Genomic DNA, 21,776 nt, shown 5'->3' on the forward strand with positions numbered 1-21,776 from the left:
CGATATGAAGCGGATTAATATTTAATTTCCTACCGAACGATCGAGGTTATTAACTTTTGATTAAAATTTTTTGCGGAAGGCGAAGCCTGTGGCGTGTTACGTCCAGAAGAGAATTGAGGGCGACAGCCTCAAATTCTTTCCCCAGGGGCCAACGCGGGGTCGTTTTCAAGTTTTGCGAAAGAACTTTTCGAATCGTTTCGCTATTACATATCTTCGGAAAGTTAAACAGGAAACCTGAACTTATCTCGCGTCCGTGTTCAGTGGACTCGCATTATTCTCTGCATGTTTGCATAATCAAATGAAAGAATAGGATTCTTTAACATCAGGATATTTTGAATGTACACAATGAAATTGTGAGATCCTATTTTTTCATAGGATTATATGCAAAAATATTGAAAAAAAGTGCCACTGATGATCCTATGGAGTTAAACAAATCGCACGAATATTGTTTGTGTTTTCTAATATTATTCACATGTTAAAAATTAAAACTCAATTAAATTGAAAAAAAAATTAGGAAAAAATCAACTTAAAAAAAGGAGAAAAAAATAAAGAAAATCTTAAAGTGAAATCTGATTTTAATCGTCGTCGATCACGGATTATCTGAAAAAAGACGCGGCTGTTAACCATCGTCCTGAAAAAGATTACTCGAATTCCCGTAATTTTCCGATTTTTCGCGCGGGTGCACGGGGGTGCGGAGAGGCGCGGCCGAAGGACGAGAAAACGCGAACCTTCGTGGGAGGATGCCCCACGAGGAATAAAGGAGCGGACATGATCGTTTTTTTACGGTGCTTATCCTTTTTTTATCGCCGATTTTTCCGCCGCGGTAGGATGGCTTTTGTAGTAATCTACCTGGTGAACCCACGTCTCCCTTGGCGCCCTTTTCGCCCCGGTAACCCCGTTCGCCGGGCTCACCCTTCGTACCCGGCAGGCCGGGGGCACCCCTCGCCAATGCCGAACCGCTCTCACCCTTGATACCCTACAATGACACTGCAAGGTCAGATCCAACCAGGTCCTCCATGTACGCTGTCAATTTTTTTTTCCTTGCTTCTGTGACGAAGCGTTAATCTGTCTTTCTTCAGAGAGGAGGGAGAGGAGGAGAGGATGGTATCTCGAGATCTACGTCGATTGTTCGGTCGATCTTGATGCTTTGCGTTTTAGAATTAGAGCTTTGCAATCACTTTATATGTGATGCTTCTGTTACGCGCGTGATTAAATTTGTATTCTCGTATTAAACGCAATGCGTCAAGATCGACCAACTCTTTCTGCACTATACAATTAAACACACTTCTAAACAAGTATCAGTGTTTGCTTCGTGACGTAGACAACGACTACTAATACTTCATGCGACTACGAGGGATTCGTTAGTCAGGGTTCAAATTTAGTAGAAAATTGAGGACTACTAGTATGTCTCTTTCTCTCTCGTGCTGTCCATAGCATCTATGATTTATAGTCTCTCCTCATAATTGCAACCTGTAGAGTCCAATCCTACTGCGCTTAATAGGATCCTTTCTTGTTTGCAAAACGTAAAAAGGTATCCCATAAATTTCGACTTATTAACTATTGGCGATTTCGTACATTTTACACAGCAATAAAAACTTTCAATTTACATGCATCGTTAAAACGTAACGCGATATGATTTATCGATTGAAATATTCTTAACAAATGGATGTAACAAAAACAAAGAATTATTAAATTATTATTCAGATAATAATTATAATTTATGCATGTTTGAACCGAGAATAACTGTACGAGAGAGAAAGAGAGGAGGCGAACATGGAAGAGGACCGACAAAAAAAAGTATTAAATATAAAAATGGATAAAAATATTAATATCGCGCATAAAAGATGAGCATGAAGAGAGAGAGAGAGAGAGAGAGAGAGAGAGAAAGACACACCATGATCGCGACAGTGTAAGCTACGTACTTTGACAGGTCTTTGAATACTTACGCGACAGCTTGTAGGCGCTTGCGATCGCCGGTTGATAGGGTTGCGAGAGCCTCAACACAACAACAAGCCGGGGGTAGTAGTGGTTATTAGTGATTAGTGAATCGAACCGATACACGGGGGAGAAGTAGTGGTGTTACTCGCTACATAAACACAAATTAGTTACACAAGCTACATACACTACGCGCCGAGGATCACTACTCACTAACTACATACACACACACACACACACACACACACACACACACACACACACACACACACACACACACACACACACACACACACACACATACATACACGCACGCACGCACGCACTGTCAAAAGCGCTCAATACCGCCCCTGTCATCCCAAAAGAGACAGTGGCAAACGCGATGGACATCTACATGGTGGTCCGAATCAACCCAAAATATTTCAAGCAATTTTCGACGAAAATCTGAAGTTTATCTTTTGTTTTTTAATAAATAAATAACGGAGAAGATTATTATTATTTATATAGCCAGATAGATTTCTGGACGTTACATCATGAAAATGCTGAATGAAATTTCGCGTGAATTTTAAATTTAATAAAACACGAATTAAGGAATCATCTGCCATGAGTTGAAGGATTTTTAGGGGATCAATTCGAGAAATTATTAAAGATATCCGTCGTCAAAATATTTTTGGATAAATTTGACACACCCGTAACTGTAGTTAGATACACTTGGTCGCGGCTTTGCAATCGGGACGCACGCAGCGCAAGCATTCCCGTCTTCGCGTCTCGTTAGAGAGGCAAATCGAGTGGACGGGCGAAGTTGCGAGCGAGCTTGCTTTGTGGTTGAATGGCGAATTTTACGGTTCGGTGAACTGGAGGTAAGTATCGCGGGCGGACACGTGTATCCGCGAGTTTACCGTCGTGGTTCAACCGCGGAACTGCAGCGGAACTGCCGAAGTTGCTCCGAAGGGTAACTCTCAGCGCCCGAAACCGCGTCTGTAAGGTTCAGATTACAAGATTTGCTTATATTTTGCGTTTACTCGCGCTTCCTGCGGATGTATATATCCGCTGCTCGCAAAATTACTCCAAGACAATACGATTACTGAAAAGATCGTACGATACAACGGAAAATTACGAATAATACTCTTAAAGATCAAAATTTTCATCTCGCGTAAAGAGGAATAAAATTTTCACATCATATAAAGAGGAATTTTGTTATTTTTCGAAGGTTGAAACTACTAGATGCCAATTAGTCGACTATTACATCTTAATTCAGTTTAGTTTATACATACAGATATATATATATTTAGATATATAAAATTTTCTGTGAAGATGCGAAATATGCGGAAATGTTCGTTTTTTCGCTCTTTAGTTTAAAATTTGTCACGCTTTTAGCATCATACGTGGTAGATTTCGTCGTCAAAAGAGTACCAGCTGACACCACACACGAGCCGTTTTGCTGCTGAAAACGGCTCACTGTAAATCCACGAAAATAAAATACATGGAATTACGTAGAATTTAATAACTTTTAAATAGGACGGAGTACTTTTCTGTCATACATAAAATGAACGGGCGAACTTTGCGCACATTACAACAAGAAACATATTTGTACATTAAACAGGCGTTAAAGAGGATGTGTGAAAATTAATATCGTTAATATTCATCAAATTTTATTTCATCAGAATACTTTATTGCGCAAGTGTAATTTATTCTATAGAAAATTTGTTCAGAACAATACCTTATTATACAAATATGATTTATTATGTAAAATATTTTTATCAGTTTCTACAGTACTCCCCTAGGCATAATTTCCAATTATTATTATTATTCCTATTTAAATTAGCCAAACATTTATTACATGTATAATACATTAATGTGTTACATGTATAAAATATTAATGTTGATAAAATACCAATAAAAGAAAATTAATTGTGTAGAATTGTATTACATTACAACAAATTTATTATTATTAGAAAATATTATTAGAAAATATGTTTTTAAAAACAAACATCAAATTTTTACATCTCTACCACGGCAAGATTTACGAAAAGTATATTGAAATGCAGTCACATTTCGACTCGACGCGAGAAAAATCTTAAAAAATTTAATATAAAATCAGGCCAACTATTTTCATCGATAAAATTGCATTTAGAATTACATTTTTGGTCGCTTCAGTCACGTTAATGTGACTGACCACAAAACAGTCACCTGTGATTAGCGCGACCATGCCGACGTGTCTCATAAATTCACGACGCGACCGCGAGCATTCAGGAAGTCACATGTTGCGTCAATGGGAAGTCAATTAACGAGCGAGCTAACGAGTATGCGCATCAAGAATTTAATTTAGTTGTTATGAAATTGAATGTCGCGCGCGCGCGCGCGCGCGCGCGCGTTCTCGATTCCCGGAACGTTAATCAACGTTCACTCGTAGGACGTGTTAAGTGCGAACATCTGGGGGATGCGTGCGTGTGGTCGCCGTTTGCAATAGCCGCCGGGAGAGTTTACGATCGCTCGGCAGATCTACGAGTATACTTACGATGGACCCGAAAGAGTAGTACGGTCGCACGCCAAGCTCTTAGGCGCAGTAGTTTACGGGGGTGTTAGGCGCGTAGGCGTGTAATTCGGCCGGAAGGAGGAGCGCTTTAAGCCCGCCACCCCTGTGTTCGCTCGTTTGCTTGCTTGCTTGCTTGCTTGTTTGTTTGCCACAGCTCGGGTTCACAGTCTCGCGGTTCGCGAGCGGTGCCGGTGATGATGCGCGCGGATGCGCGGAGACGATCTCGACGTCTCGACGCTCGCGCGAGGGATAGAAACGACAGAAAAAAAGGAGCGAGAAAGAGACATAGAGAGAAAACAAAAGAGAGACAGTTAGGGGATGACAAGAGAGAGAAAGAGAGAGAATCCGAGGAGAAGCCTCGGATACCGCAATATGGGTATACGTGTTATTTGCTGCCACCAACGTTTCTTTCTTTTTTATTTTCTTTTTTCTTTTTTCTTTTTTTACTTTCCGTTCCTGCCTGCTATACTCTATTCTTTTTCTCTTTTCATTTTCCGTGTCGTAGTTTCCTTTTTTTTTTGCATTTTTTTATGGGACGGACGAGTCCCGACAGTCGCTCGAGGTACGTATGCAATTTCGTGGATGGACACGAGGAAAGTTCCCGCACGAGGAGAGACGCGAGAAAACGTCGCGATTAAAAAAAAAGGGATATATTCGAATCAAATGTGGCGACGAGAGCGACAATTGTAACAATACCGCAGCAACAATGCCGAATAATAAATGACATATGAATATTTTCCGTGGTCAATTTATAAAGATATGAATTTTGGACTCGACATTATTCGATTCTACACAGGATCGAATACGTATATGCGACCGCATTTAAAAACCATCGATAACAAAAGCTTTGTTAATTTTACATTGTATACTGAAAAATAAGATGAGCGATTAATCGAAACTGAATTTTGTACGCGGCGCTCAAATTCCAGAAGCAAATTCACCCTGCTGTTTTCTTCGCGTCGCGCGTCCCCATTCCATCGTGTAAACATCTCCGTGAAGCGAGATTACAAATCGCCTCACGACCAAGAACTTCCCTCGGCCCGTAACCGAGTGACGATGCTGTTTCGGCTGCAGTTTATCGACAATGCAAATGTGACGGAGTGACGTACGTGCTCATGCTCGCGTGACTGCGTGAAGAGTGCCGTGCCGTGCCGTGCTTTGCACGCGCGCGCGCGCACGCGTGCTGCTGCTGCCTGTCGAAGCGTCTCGCAGCGATGACGGGAGGGTCGCTTTTCGGGGACCGGAGAGATCTCGGGGATTGCAAAATCTAATATTCCGCGGGAAAAGCGCGAGACGTCGGCGACGCTCGAAAAGTAGGGCGTTAAAAGCCAAGAAGGCGAAAAGGAGCGACGAGGGTGGGCAAAAAGAAGACGGACGTTTTTCGCGCGGATAGAAGAATTACGGCGTTTGTTCTCCCCGGAGTTGCCCGGAGAGTTATTTAATCGATAAAAATAGAGAAGATCGACGAGATTGAAATCTTCGGAAGGAGAAACGTGAAGAGAGTGCGCGATTTCAAATTCGAGATTACTCGCCGGGGGATAATTAATGCGGAAAGCTGAAATACGTCAAATTGTCACTCGGCAAAGATCGGAGAGGGGTTGATTAATTTTTTACTAATTCCTCTCAAATTAGGTTGATTGGTGATCTCGCGGATATGAGCAAGCAAACGTGATGTGATAAAATCGAAATGTAAACGCAGCGCGACGCGCAAAGAGAGACTCGCTCCTCCAATTAAAACGAGGAATTAAGAGTGACGTAATCGGGAATATCAAATCAGGCAATCTAGGGCCGCGCGACGGAAACGCTCGCTGACGCTACCACCCTTGATTTACATGTACCTATATATAGATACTGGAGAGGCATGTGTTGTGACGCGATGTAAAAACAGACCGTATCCCACGCGGAAGAGAGCTACGGTTATGTCATGCTACGCATTTAGGAGATCCAGATAATGACATCCAAGTCAAGAGGCATGCCGTTATCAACGAACGTTGGACGTGAGTGCTCGATGTATGTTTTGCTACCATGCAAAGCATGCGCACAGCATGCGGGACGCGGGATGCAACAAGAGGGGATTCAAGAGGACACGGGACATCGGGGAACAGATTGGATGGACCATCCCTTTTTCTTTCTTTCCTTCTTTTTTCTTTCTTTTTTTTTTTTTTAATTTCTTTTTGCTTCCTGTACGTTCGGATTCAATCAACGGATAACGGGATCGGTCGGACGAATGGACGGGCGGGAAGGGAGAGGGTGGGTGAGGACGGCGGATGGTCGTACGGAGTTGATTTGGTCGATGGTCGGCGGCGGTCGGAGGACCTCGCTGAAGCTTACCCTCTTCCCTTGTTTTCCCCGAGCACCCTTCTCGCCGGGCAGGCCGGGCGGTCCTGTCGGGCCCAGTTCTCCCTTCTCGCCCGGGGATCCTGCGTGCCGTGGATAAGATGAGACATGGTGCCCGCACACCACGCTAGCTCGTTCGCACGCATGCACGCACGCGAACAAGCCGCGCGGGGATTTCCGGGATCGGCGGCGCTTTCGAAGATTCTCTCTTCGAAGTGCTCGAACGCCAAGTGGCGTTTGACGGATCGCGTGATCGTACTTTACGGAAGTAGTTGCCCCGAGAGGGAACGCGGCTTGCGGCGATTTTCAAAATAACGCAATAAATTATGTGAGGAAATTTTATAACATAAGTCGACTGAAACGTTGCAATGTAAATTCGACGTCGAACGTGACGTTATTGATCAGGGTTTAAACGACTAAAGAGTTGAAATTACAATCTCTCAAATATCGTCTAATTAACATGTAGCGAATTTAATTATAGTCTAACCTCATTTTACTAATGTTACTAATTTTGTAATAAAATTGACTTTTCGCGTCTTCTTTACCGTTTTCCTTATCAGATAGACGAGACAAGTATATAGTATACATCGCAACGAAAACTATCATCAAAGTAGAACAATCTTTTATATCTGAATAATAGAATTCTTTTTCATTTGCTCGCCAGTAATAAAGTGACATTTATTCACTTCTGTAATATCGATATACTTTCATGAAAAGCCTTTATATTCTGTAAGAAGCTTCTCTGACAAGTACAATAACTTTAAAATTTACTTATTTTTCTTTAGCGAGTAGAAAATATCGCTTTTACTCGTAAATCGTTAACTTACGATGCGCAAGCTGGCTTTTCTACGTATTATTTATATCATAAAGTGCGAAAATTTTTTGCAACCGTAAAAATTCCCGCGCGCACAAAAAACGACGAAATTCGACGAGGATCGTCCGAGCGAATCGCATCGAGCAAAGTAAATACGTCGCGCGGCGCGCGTCGTTGATTCTAAAATACGACTTTGTACAATATCGACAGTAGCGGAGTTTCTGCGCTCGTTGCAGTTCGTGCCGTGAAATTGCGAGACGGATTTGTATGTGGCTAAATTAATTCTGTCAGGCGCGCATGTATAATGCCCGGGAACGTTGTTACCCGTGGTTCCTTGGTTCTCCGCTGTCGTCGCACAACGGTATAAAGACGGATTAGCGTTCGCGTAATTTCGTTCCGTCGAATGCCTCGGACTCGCAGTTACTATCCACGACGCTTTCCGCAACGTTATCCTCGATACGAGATATCGCCGAGGAGCTGTCTTATCAATGCTAGATTATTTTCTTGCGCGCGAAGATAGATAGATCGACGGGAAAGCTTCTCATCTAAAATTCGCAAGGTCTGACGAAAAAGCGGTATTTAATCCGCTCTTTTCCGTTAAATCCCTTTTAAAATCTTTATCTCTCTCTCTCTCTTTGATTTATTCTTGGTTAAAATAAAATTTTACCTTAAAGAGATATTATCCAATTATCTCTCATAAAGAGACGATTAATCCATCCGAGTGAAACGAATCTGTTTTCGGAAAATGATTATTTTTGTTTATTCGCACAAATCGCACTTCCGATTATTATTCCGGTGGTCCCTTTCAAGTAATTAAATGATTCTCTAACGAGCATAACTACAACTGTGCCAGTGTTTCCGATGACTCAATTATAAACGGAGTTTCTCTCGCGGATCAATCATATCGCGACATAGGCAGTAACTGATACTCGCGACGCTTCTGCCAATATTCGACGTATCACGGTCAACACGTTGCGCTCTAAACGGTCGTTTACGAGTAGCGAGATCGGATTCTGAATACGTTCGCGATCGTAAATCATTTTCTCGCCATTGCGCGGCGGGACGGCGGGGAGGCGGGAGGCGCGCAAATGTTGACGAACGACCGAGTCGTGAGATATCGGCGCGAAGAGGGTTGAAATTTTTTAAGCCGCGCGCTCGTCCTTCCACGATGAGATATTCCTTAGCTTCCGCTCGCAGACGCCATGCGTCAGGAGCTCACTGTGCATTTATTACCCTTTGCACTATTCACGAGGAGCGTTGCGCGTGGTGTCTCTTGTCTTGTAATTTTAAGCAGGTCTGAATCTTTTACGCGCAGAGTATCTCAGAGAATTGTCGTGACAGTTCCCCGAGATTACAGATTTCTCGGTTGCACTTAGAAGTGATTTTTCCCCGACGAATATTTCATGGAAATTCCACGCCGTCAGTCGCGGCCGCGTAACGTTAGCCTTATTAAATATCCTCAGCTCGACGAAATTCGAATCGCGCCACGACAAAAAAAAAAAAACGCTCAATTCAATTTTCTACGAAATTACAACATTTACTTTTGAATTCTTTTACTTTCGTTTATCACATTTTACGTACTCACTTCCAAACTGCAAAAACGTTCGAAGTTATGTACTTTAATGCGTTTAAGTAGCGTGAATATTCGTTTTTTCCCCTCTCGCTAGAAAATTTTTCCAACGTTTCTCGCAATTGCTATTTTTTTTTTTTCCTTTCGCGGGATCACTTTGTACAAATTTCACGGGACACCATGGCATGCATATAAATGTGTAGCGCACTTTTTTGGACGGTGCTCCTCGAGGACGCTCAACTCCCGAAGGGTTAACGCCCGATTCGAGTACGAGAAAAAAAGGAGGCTCGCGCGAATGGTAAAGAAAGATTTGCTCACGGCCGCATATATTACTACACGAGCGAGACACACAGCACGTGTGCACGCCCACCGTACAACCGCGATCGCCTCTCGATCCTCTCGAGAGGAACCTGCATGGTCATCCAAGTCGAGATTTCCTCGTCAAACATTTCCGCGTTTTCTTCGCCCGGAGCCACGCCGACGCGCAGAGATAATCGATTCACGAACGACATTCAATGCCGCGTCGCGTTCCGATTCCGCATGATCGATCTGACTTAATTCTCCCGTGGATCACAATAATTTCTTAATTGCGCGCTGTCCATCGAGAGAATTCTGTCCGCGAGCGAATCACAGAAAGAAAGATTACAAGGTGTCGAAATTAACGTACAAGGAAAGTATGGTTTTAATAAAAAACGTTTATAGATTTTAAGAATATGTTACACCTATTTTTATTTATAATGAAAAAATTATTGATTATTCTAGATCACATTTAAAATATAAAATATTTTACCGCGGTTTAGAACTTCGACAAAAAATTATTAAGTAGAAAGTGTGCTTTAATAAAAATGTAATTAAGAAATAATGACAAAAATCTCAATTTTGGAATGTATCTTAAATATCCAAGATGATTTATGTAAAGTTTCATTATGATGCAGAAATTAATTATTCGGTGAATACAAATTAAATTTTTACTTGTAGAATAAGTAATTTCTATAACGCAATGAAACTTTAATAATAAATAATCTTGAATAATTGAAGTGCTTACATAAAAAAAGTTGAGATTTTTGTCATTATTTTTTAATTACATTTCCATTACAGCACTTTATTTATTTAAATAAATTTTTAAATCCACATTTTAAATCACTGCCAAATCCTTTTGTATTATTTTTAAATGCAATTTGGAATAATCTAAACTTTTCATAATTTTTTCGTTGTATATATAAAAATTATGAAAATAAGTGTAATAATCCTTATTAAACGCATAATAAATAAATGAGATAAGAAACGCAAAATACTGTCGAGAAAATGAAAAATAAGCATAACGACGTAAATAAGAGATTAAAAAAAAATAAGCTTCCGTTATGATTTTTCAATTTAAAAAAGCTGAAACATCTAATTTAAATAAAATGCTGACGAAATAAACAATTTTCGTGAAAAATTCGTAGAGAATTACCGTGACGCCGCTTTCGTATTTCTCACGAAGATGTAATTGATGTTTAATGTTTAATCATTTATTTCGTATGTAGATCATCTCGTTCGTATGCTTACCAGGTGGTCCTGGTGGACCAGGTGGGCCTTCGAATACTCCACTTGGAAACTGCTCACCCTTCAAGGTCGTCGTGAAGCCTCGATCGCCTTTATCACCCTTGTCACCCTGTCGAAAATAAACTTTCAATGATTTTTGGATATTTATCGCGTGCATTCGCGTGTATAACCTCCCCTCACAGACGCGCTTCATTACGACAATTATTCCCTGAAAATGAAATCGTCATCGTTCTTTTTCCGCGACAATACTGTCCAGCGCATACGATGGGTTAATTAAAAGAACACTTTCCTAAATGGATAACGTTTGATGATCCTTTATCGTGGCAGTATCAAGCGTCGCAATTAATATGCAGGAACGTGCTTTCGAATGTAATTAATTATAGTTGGATTAAATTAACAATGCGCCGGACGTAATTAATACTCCATTGTTCTGTAATCGCTCTGTTGTACTCCATTAATAATTATCGGTTACGTAACCTCTTGAATGGCGTAATATTAAGTGCGTAATATCTATGTAACGTTGCGCCTCTTTTTTCCCCCGACGGCCACACGCGCAAGCTCATTTTATTTAGCCGCGAAAAGTTCATATGCGAAAAAGCAACGCGTATATTCTTTTCGTATTTGCGCCCGCGTCCGGCCGGACTGAAAGATTCATCGCTCACGATTAAGCTGAAATTGAGGACGCTGTTGAAATTTGAGAGAAATTCAAAATCCCACGAGATTAGCCGGATTTGTTTCAAACCACGTACTTGAAAGCGCGCGGCGCGTAATCATTACATAATTCCATAGTATAACGTGGTTACCTGCGGTGATATATCCGTAATATTAAATCACTCCCTGCGGAATTTTGTACACGGTATCGGACGTTTGATATTTCGAAATACGCAAGCCACGATTATGCGTGAAATAGCGCTTTATAATTCCTATCAGGTAAATAAAGTTAAGTTTAAATTCCGCATTATCAGCTCGGCTATCAGCGGGGCCGGTAATGGGGGATAATTTATACGACGATATGATATAACATATTTATGCAAATAAAATCTATTTATGTTATCTTGTAAACATATGATATATGATATGTTTATACGCGGAAATTTTATTTTAACAACATTATATTTTTCGCTGTTCGCTTTCCCTTTTTAATCCTACATTATTATCACGTAACACTGCTAGGGATAATTACGAATCCTTTTAATGCATATTTTTAATTAATATCAGTGAAAATTATTCACTATTACTCGGAGGATAATTTTTGGGTCTTCGTTGTATGTATAGCTTCATATATTTTTAATTTCAATGTTGTAATTTCAACTTTGCTTAATTATTTTCATAATAATTCTTTTAGCATGTTCAGAAATTATTATATATATATTAAAAAGAGAATAGAGAGAAAAGAGATTTTTGGATAGAATTTTACAAAAATCTCTTACAGGACATCTTTTAAAAATCTGACATATTAAAAAGGGACGAATAGAAGAATCTTTCAAAAATAGGTCGCTTATTCCTTTTAATCCCGGTGCATTCTCTAAGAAAATGTTATTTTCACCCCTTTCGTGACAGTGCACCTGTCACGAAGAAGGAGTACGCTGATCGCGAAAAGCTTTTCGAAAACGGGGTGACACTCGACACCCCGATGTCCCAAAGACAGGGGCGAAGGGGGGGGGGGGGAGGGATGATCGATGTGTAATCGGAGATACGGATTGGTTTAATCTTTCAGACTTACCTTGGGACCTGCAAGTCCTGGTGTGCCCGGCGGACCGATGGGGCCCATCGGCCCGGGCGGACCCTTCTCCCCTGGCGCGCCGACTTCGCCCGGTATCCCCTGTCTGCCCTCGTGTCCGGGAAGACCCTCGGCTCCTGGCGGACCGGGTGGTCCCGGCGGTCCGGGTTCACCCGGCTCTCCCTGTTACGTCCCAAGAGCGTTACGTCGTTACGGCTTTTCTCTCCGGCGAGAGCCCTCGACACAAGAGTGTCTCTCGGTACTCGTCGGTTTGTGCCACGGACTGACGAGGAATCGACGGGGGGAAGAGAAGAAGGGGGAGGTTTAGAGAAGAAGGAGAGCCATATACGTGGTTGTACGGTCTCTCGGGTGAGCATGTGAAGGCGGCGGAATAGCAAAAAGAAGTAGATAGGAGAGCGAGAAAACGAAAGATAGACAGAGTCAGAGAGAGAGAGAGAGAGAGAGATAAAAAGAGGCATACGAAGTTAGTAAAGAATCCAAAGAGAGAATGAGAGAGAGTGAGTGTGTGTGTGTGTGTGTGTGTGTGTGTGTGTGTGTGTGTGTGTGTGTGTGTGTGTGTGTGTGTGTGTGTGAGAGAGAGAGAGAGAAAGAGAGAGAGAGAGGAGGGTATATGGACTGGCTGGCGGACGCAGGAAAAAGGAGAACTCGCGAGAGAACAGTGCATGGAAACGAAAGATCTCGGCGCGCGCGCGCGGGGGGGGAGGGGGGGAGTACGGGGGTTGCTCTTCGCGTGGATTTATGGTTTCACGATGCAGCGAGTTACGAAATGGACCTTCTACCGTATTATCGTATTACTACGTAGAGCCGCTTCGACGACGCGATAAGGATGAAGAGTTTTTGTTTAGCGCGAGGGAATTTTTCATTAGTTCTCCCGTAAGAAGACGCTCAAAGATGCTCAATGTGTAACTGGATCCCGCGGAGAAACACCTCTGTGATAGTCTTTAAGAACGTCCTCTTTTTTTTTTCTTTCTTCTACAGATACTTTCACGCGATCGTTTCCGACGTAGAAAACTTTCCGACGTGTGAGATGCCGTTAAAAGACGGTGTCCATTGTTCGGTTTCCGGAGCTAAAATCGCGGTACGATGAGTTCGAAGACAATTTTGAAATATCTTTAAGTGAACAAGTTTTATCTTTTCTTCTGCAGTTATTGGCACTTATTCCCGAGGTAAAGTAATTTAATGAAATAGAAAGATCCAAAGGGAAGGTGAAAGAGCTAAGTTTTGATTATATTTTTAATTAGTTTTAAATAATAAGGCCCTTGTGAAAACATTTAATTAATTCTTGCTTTCATACATTTCATCGCTCGATCGGGGCGAGTCTCTCGGGAAGTTTGACGAAAGCCGAACAGAAAATTCGCCATTTTTCTCGGAATTAAATATCCCGATAATAAAATCGTAAATATTTTTAAATTCCCATAGAAATAATTTAAAATTCCGCAGCATTATATCCGAAGGCCTGGAATTCTCTTTTTAATAATTAATACCTGCGTGTGTTCCTCGCACTATATGACGGTATGAAAAATATCGCCGTCAGTACATGTCATATGCGGAATACGCGTGCTCTCGAGTCAAATATTAATTAGACCCTTCATCAAACACATTCGGGGCGATGAATGCCGCGGTTCGTCGAAGGCCCCGCTATTGAAACAGCATTTTCCAGCGGCGATGAGACAGCCTGCGTATACGAGCGAGCAATTAATTTCTGTCACGACCGAGAGACATCAGTGGCCGAGCAACCCCCCCCTCTGGGCAATCATCCCCTAGCAAACGCGCGCGGAGAACATGTGTTTATATGCGCTCGCGACAGACAACGCGCGAGGAAGACGATAGGTACGCGATTACGCATCGCGACTCGGCTATATATATATATATATATATATATATATATATATAAAACCGAGTTGATATATATATATATATATATATATATATATATATATACACACACACACACATCGAATGCATGCACATACATGCAGCCGCGACATATCCCGACTTGGGGATAATGGCCGAGGCAAATAACGATGGATCGTCGTTCGGTGCGTATAGCGGGACACACATATCCGCGCATATGCCCAGGCAGACAGAAATGTACGAGCAACGTAACGTTTAGAGAAGTCTACGACACGCGGCATGCATGCGCCAGACGTACTACACGCACGTACACACACATCCCGAGGGCGCAGGTGCCCCGCGGATGAAAACTCAACCTGGAATAGCCCATCGAGACGCGTTTTCGGAGATATACGCGGTCGTCGCGGGCATTTTGCGTGAGAGCAGCATGTTTCATGGTTCAAAAAAAAAAAAAAAAAAAAAAAAAAAAACAAAGAAAGGATAGAATAATTTCGGCGCAGCCTATTTTTTAATTTCTCTCCTGCACACGCCGGGATCAATAGAGACTTGATTGCACCGTGGGCCGTAATTAAACAGGTCTGAATATTCATGCGCAAGAAAGCAAACACACGTAAACGCTGGGTTATATCCAGAAATGATTAAATCCCCCCTTGTTGTTGTAAAAGAGAATTAAAGAATCCTTATATATCAGATTAAGCGTACGATATGCTAATTATTAATTTAGAGAAATTCAGTTGAGCAAAATCCTTCTGCTTGATTGATATTCATATATCAAATTAATCAATGTATTCATATACCAAATTAATCAATGGGCTTCGCTGTCAGTACGTGACTAATTAAAATATTATTTAATTTTGTTTGTACGGAATATTTTGGGGAAAAGACGAGGGAAAGCATGAAAAACGACAAACTTCTCGCATCTCATGAATATTCAGACGTAACAAGATTCTTTAAACAGAATAATTAAGTGCGGTTAACGTTTCATTATTGAATTCTCGAACGTAGTTCTAGTTGTAGCCTGGATAGAGAAAGGAAATTTAGCTCATTACGGCTAACCGTCTCTTCCGGTATTCCGCGGTCATGCTATTGTCATTCATTCATTATTTGCGTTACCCTTATGCATTGTCATTGCCATTGTGGCAAGCGCACATGCATTTTCATGTAAATATATTACAACACAATATATTACACGTTGGTAGCCTCAAAAGTATCTCTATCGATGCTCGCAATCGCATCTGCGAAAGAATAAAATTGCAATTCTATTGAAATAGGTCAGCGGTATGTATTTTTTCAGCAACATCCTTAGAACGAACTTCGTTCTCTCAGCTCGACCTTCGGTGCAACCGTCTCTGATAATTCCTTTATTTCCATGCTGCACTTACGATCGAACTCGGTCACGCAACGCGACGCGAAGGGGGGGCGCAATCATCTCGCGATTCGAGATCATCGCGTATTCGGGTTTCGATTAACCCCGCCGGAGAATCGGCAGTTACTCATTCATTCCCGACAGCTACATCAAATACACCATCATCGTGCAATCATGCGACTGCGATACGATCACAGGCAAGTCTACGGATACCACCTACGCGCCATAAATCGCCCGCGCATTCGTCCAGCGGGTGAACATACACGCGTGGCGCACACACGCGCACACACGCACACACACACACACACACACACACACACACATCGCACTACGTCGCCACAGAGAGAACAGGATAGACTGCAGATATTACAAAGTAGTATCATGCAATGCACGCACGCACGCGTCCCGTGTATGCACGGGCGCGTGTGCGATTTTCGCATCGACATGCGGGACGGGTGCGTCGGGGTCGTGCATTTTTTACTCGCGCCTTATGTGCACCGACGTGTAGCGCGGCCGCGCTTTTTTTCCACTTCCCTTTTTTTCCCCTCTCGCGCGCGTTCCCGCCGGGATTTTTTCGCGGCTACGCGACCACGTAATCCGCACCTCTCGCGTGAAATTCCCTTTCGCGAAGGTGTTCGTGAATTTCGAGCGTTTTTTTTTCTCCTCGCGTATTCTTTTTTTTTTTTTTTTTTTTAAGTATTGACACCCTGCCGCGCGTACACGCCACGTCGAATGCAAAACTCAATCATCGCGAAGAACTTTTTTTCGAGAAATATCGTTGATAATATTTCTACACATTCTGTCAAGTTGGAAGTTTTGTTACTACTACTGTCAGTACTACTTTCATCAGAATTTTTTTTATTCACAAGTGATACTTGTTATTATTACAAATATATTTTACATGTGTAATGTCGCGAGTAAAATTTGAATTAAAAAAAATTGTCTTTACAACAAAATTTTGATCCGAGTCTCTTTCATCGAATGAAATTTCAGTTGGAAATTCCTTCGCCGGCAAAGTTAAATATCTGAAAATTCTTCGACTGTGAATTTGACTCTGAAAATTTCTACGTCGCGAAACTGTAATTCTAAAAATCTTCCGCCTTCGGAATTTGATAAAGCAATGCATCTCGAGCGACGAGGCGATATATATCCCCTTTGAAACCCAAACGGCGCTCATGGAAGCCGCCGTCGTGCCGAGTCAAAGTACCAACCCGGAGCGGATGTTCGGAACGCGCGAGGGGGAACCGGTTCCCATCTCTTACCCCGAAAGAGTATAGGATATCGCGCCACTAACACACTCCACTACCGACCGCGTCTTCGATCTTTCGAGGAAATACGAATTCGACGAGCGACGGCGGCAGCCACCGCCGCAGCTAAGCCTGCGAGGCTGCGTCTGCCTTTCACGAGAGGATTTGCATTCGCCCGATGCAGATGGAATATTGCGAGGTAGGCGGCAAGACGGTGGCTTCTCTCCGCGGCTTTTCGAGCGGTTTTTCCTTTCGCGTATCGGGACAATCGATTGTCGGGAGATGCTATACGAGGCGCGCGGTAACGGTGTACACGACCCCCGATAAAGAGAATACAGTAGAAAGAAAGAAAGAGGAAGATATGGGGCAAAAGAACGGAGGTATCGAACCGTAAAGTAAAAGGGTATGTTGTAAGGGTCTAGCAATTCTCGAGAACGTCGATGCGGCGCGAGCACGGCGGTGTGACTCGGCTATGAGCGACCTGTGCGATCACCCGAGTTACAACTGTTTCGAAGATTTCTTTCTTCCGCCGTGTTCGCGCCTCGTTCGTTCCCCCGGATGAATAGTGCTCGGCTGTCGTCGACCGCGATGAAATTCCACTTTGCGATTAGGGAACGGACGGCGCGCTCGGTATCGGCTATCCGACCGATAAATAAACCCTCCCGGCAACTTCCGGTTGTCGCGACGGTGAGCGAGAAACCAAGTTCTCAACCTCGGAGAAAGGGGGAATTAAATCGCCCCGGGATTCCTCCGAGGTGAGCAAACTTTTGCAACTTCTTTACAGCTCATTTCAACGGCACATTTTCTACTTTCACGAGCAAATTTAGAATAATCTCGAGGTGTTTAAGTCCTCGAGAAAAGCGAATAAACAAAAGATAAGTTTTAAAAATATTTAGCTTACTCCACGGGTACGTTTCTTCCCTCCCTTTTTTTTTTTAATTAAAACGTGCCGTAGCTTAAAAGATTGAAAGCATTTTGAAGATAACGAACGCAAATGAAAATGGTAATTACATAAATATTAAATAACAATAATGTATAATTCTGAATTTGAGAAATAAAATTTAAATCTTTTTAGTTTCGATCGTCGAGAGATTATTTTATTACAAAATTTGAGCACCACTCGTCGAGGGTTCGACGGTGAGGGAGGAGGAAATAGGGGGCTCCCGAAGAGCAGGCGCACTTACTTTCAGTGGTATGATGTTCTGCGCTGAGATATTAACCCCTTTCTCCTGAAGATCCTAAAAGTAGGTCAACACTACGGGTAAAAAACCAAATCGCTACAAGACAAAAACAGGGGAAGGGGGGGCAGGGGGTGATCTTTTTCGGGCGGGAAGCGTATCGGAGGTTCATGTCGGCTTTTTTCATAAGGGTGGGCGGGGAAGGTATGGGTTCTCGTATTTCACTGCTCTTCCGAATCCAAGGCATGCCCAGAGATATACCTAAATACTGTAACTTAAAGTAAACACCATTACCAACCAAAAACCAAAGTGAAAAAGCGCATCGCCGACAGTCGTTCGATCAGAGGGGATCTCTCTCATTTATCGTTCTTTTATATCCTTACATATATTCTTTCAGTGATACACATATTATATACATGTCCATGTCAATTATTTTTATACGCGGTTGTTTTTATCCTATGCACGTCTGGAAGCGAAATCGATTTGAGATCGTATTACGTCAGAGTCGAGAGATTGATGACCGACAAAGAGAAAGGAGACCCCGATTCGATGATCGAGCATCGGCGGCGCGCTTCGTTTTGTATAAACCAACGAGAGAACGCTACACCGAAAGCACCGCACGAGGCAACGACTAGCTAAAGAACGACTGGACGACGAGATCCGGCCTGTCGCGCATCCGGAATGTATGCGACGACGACGCGCGGATACCCAACAAAAGAAAAACTGACATACAGGTGGTACTAACAGGGGTGGGCGGAGAGGAGGGTGGAGACAGAGCGTGTGTGGACGGGGAGATGAAAAGAAGAAGAGAAGAAGCGACGATGACTACGGTAGTGTTGGACAATGACGAAATGGCATGGGTGAGAGACAGCGGGGAGACGATTGAGGGAATTGGAGGACGTCCGTCCGGATCGCGACACCGAGAAGCGTGTCGCGCCTTCCGAGGAGGAGGAGGCCGGTTTACCTTGAGGGCGACGATTTCCGCGTAGCCGAGTGTCCCGCCGCGGAGCGTCGTCACCGACCTCTTTAACCCCAATCCCTGTGCATTGACCCGTAGGCGAGAAAAAAGGCAAGATTTATTCATTCACTCTCGTACTGACGATGTCGCGATGTTGCTGTTGGCTGGTCGACGCGTCGACGGGCGAGCGAGCGAGCGAGCGAGCAAGCGAGCGCGAAAGACAGATTTCGCGTGAAATTCGCGACAGGCGGAGTCCGCATGCGCGAGAGATCGACTTTGGACTTTTTTTTCCTCGGTGTTCACCCGATGTTCACCGGGTTCGGGCAATCACGCCGATGGTTCTACACCACCGTCTGCATTTTGACGGATGGGACGGGCGCGACGATCGTTCGTTCGTTCGTCTGTTTTTCGCCGCTCGTCGTTCGAACGCGCGGAACATCGTGGACGAGCGTCATTACGACGGATCGCGCGCAACAGCTGGCGCGGTTCTTCTGTCAGACGATGTTTTACTATGCCATTACTTAATTGAACAAACGCTCATGCTGTGTGTACGAGCGCTGTGCGAAAAACATCTCTTTCCTTCACACAGCAAGTGTGTAAAATAAAATATTACTTTCAGTCTCGTTTTATCTGCAGCATATTCAAGAGAGCATCAACATTAATTATCTCGAAAACAACATTAATTGTCATTTCCTAAGGACTGTTTTCATTTTCATTTCGTTCCTTAGATTAAACCGAAATTTTGATCTTCACAAAGACACAGAAAATTATCTGTCGATCGTGACGATCTCCTCTGGTCGTCGATCGCCTCGCACGCGGACTCCGTACATGATGTGCTCGTCGTCGCGCGGCAAACGCACCGATCGATACACCGGGCGCGCTTGTTGCACGCTGGATCGAGAGAACGCGGAGCCACCTCGGTGGTTTCGCCCTGGACATGCATATGCATGTGCACGGGCAAACGCGCCGTGCACGCGTCGTCGCCTCCGCAATGGAATCGGCGGACGTCGCTCGACTTCCAGGGCGAAGCTAGCTAGGTTCTCGAGCTGCGGACGATCGAGGCGACAGGAGAAAGTGGCTCTTTCTCTCTCGTCGTATAAAAGAAAATCAGGCGCGATCAACGACGCGCGCGCGCGCACGCGCGCAAGTGTGCTCGAGCGGAGTGACGAAGGAGCCGCGTCCTCGACCTCAAAAAAGTGCGACGTTGTAATAGAACTTGTCCCGTTTCTCGATCGCGACGGCGCGAAACGTTATTTCAGATGCTTCGACTCTTTCAAACAAATCTCGCTTTCGCGCGAGAGCCGAGAGCGATTTAATTATCGCGGATAAACGCGAAAAGGATGAATGATGAAGGCCATCTGGCGAGCTTTGGTTATATGATTTCCCGGAGGAGATTCCCGGGAATAAAAAGAGTCTCCGTTTTAACTCCGGATCGAAAGGGAGCGCTTCCCTGCGCGCTGCGCGTGACACTAATTTTCTTCGCTCTTCGGCTCGCTCCCGATATTTTTGAAATTCTTCGGGCTGAAATCACGAAATCCGTGTAATTTATTCGATTAATCCTCTGTCCTTTGACGCTTCACGGCGACGCGATCGAGAAGGCGTTAATAACGTTCCCGCTCGAGTGCACTTTTTACCACGTAAAATGGGATTCACGCGCGATGAAAATATCGTTCTACTCCTTCCGCCTGCGCGCATCCTCCCTTGTCGTCCCTTCAGAATTTATCCCGTATTCTTCTCGTGTCTCTTTCTCTCTCTCTCTCTCTCTCTCTCTCTCTCTCTCTCTCTCTCTTTCTATCCGTTCGGCGCGTCGTCCGCACCGTGGTACACACACACCCCGTGGTACACACGGGGCTTTACGAGATTGCTCTCTGAAGGGCGGCGACGGAGGCTGCAGGGCGAGAAATGAGAGAGCGCGGCACGCATTTTCGCGTTACGAGTGCGCCGGCGGATATTACTTCGCTCCGCGCCAGATAGCGTAGCTTAGATACCTTCACTGCGGACAAGACGTCGAATCCGGGGCTGCCCAGCTCGCCTTTCTGTCCTTTGTCACCGGGTCGGCCCTGCGAACAAAAGAGACCTTGTGTATTACGTGGTGCAATAACGATGACACGATAAGCGGAATGAACAGGCCTTTTCGGAATGAGCCTGTCACAACTGCGCTGCGATCAAATATCTCTCCCCCCCCCCCCCCCTCTTGTGCATTATCTCCAATTTGTAACTACCTGTAAAACTCCGCGGAAAAAATTGGAATTTCCTCGAGTTTTTATACGCGACTCCTCCTCGCGTTATTTCAAGAGGATTTTACTATCTCCTTTTGATATGTTAAATGTTAGAAAGACGCGCCGAGATTTCGTTTTCATATTAACTTTGCGTGTTGAATTACAGCCAAGACACTTTCAGCTTTAATTAAGAATTCTGACGCAATCGTTCCGTTTCAGAGATAGCGTAGAGTTCAAAATGTCTGTACGGAGATTCTGCAGATTCTGCTATTAAACTAAATGAGATTTTCTTTCAAATAATTCTCGTTTCTAAAATCTACGAAGAAGTTAGATGCGCGTGTAAGTTTTCATTTTAATCTTATCTTCATTTTATTCTTTATAATATCATATGTGTGTGTGTGTGTGTGTATATATATATATATATATGTGTGTGTGTGTGTGTGTATGTGTGTGTGTGTGTGTAATATCTTAACTAC

General features: G+C 43.5%; 1 protein-coding gene across 20 annotated transcripts in view; it reads right to left on the reverse strand.

Moving 5' to 3' along the window:
• Positions 1 to 21,776, reverse strand: part of LOC105429092 (uncharacterized) — a 140,657-nt gene that overhangs the window by 20,247 nt on the left and 98,634 nt on the right. For 15 of the 20 annotated variants that reach the window (XM_089084535.1, XM_089084530.1, XM_089084538.1 and 12 more), the window contains 7 exons: positions 21,068 to 21,141; positions 19,088 to 19,172; positions 18,130 to 18,183; positions 12,461 to 12,640; positions 10,741 to 10,846; positions 6,803 to 6,891; positions 850 to 976 (listed from right to left, as the gene is read on the reverse strand). In XM_089084535.1, coding sequence (XP_088940661.1) covers positions 850 to 976; positions 6,803 to 6,891; positions 10,741 to 10,846; positions 12,461 to 12,640; positions 18,130 to 18,183; positions 19,088 to 19,172; positions 21,068 to 21,141 — 715 coding nt within the window. The remainder of the gene's footprint in view (positions 1 to 849; positions 977 to 6,802; positions 6,892 to 10,740; positions 10,847 to 12,460; positions 12,641 to 18,129; positions 18,184 to 19,087; positions 19,173 to 21,067; positions 21,142 to 21,776) is intronic. The other 5 variants (XM_089084541.1, XM_089084539.1, XM_089084536.1 and 2 more) reach the window with 3 other exon arrangements.

The sequence above is a fragment of the Pogonomyrmex barbatus genome, unplaced genomic scaffold (assembly GCF_055798465.1).
Source record: "Pogonomyrmex barbatus isolate J1 unplaced genomic scaffold, ASM5579846v1 scaffold9, whole genome shotgun sequence".
NCBI lineage: Eukaryota > Metazoa > Arthropoda > Insecta > Hymenoptera > Formicidae > Pogonomyrmex > Pogonomyrmex barbatus.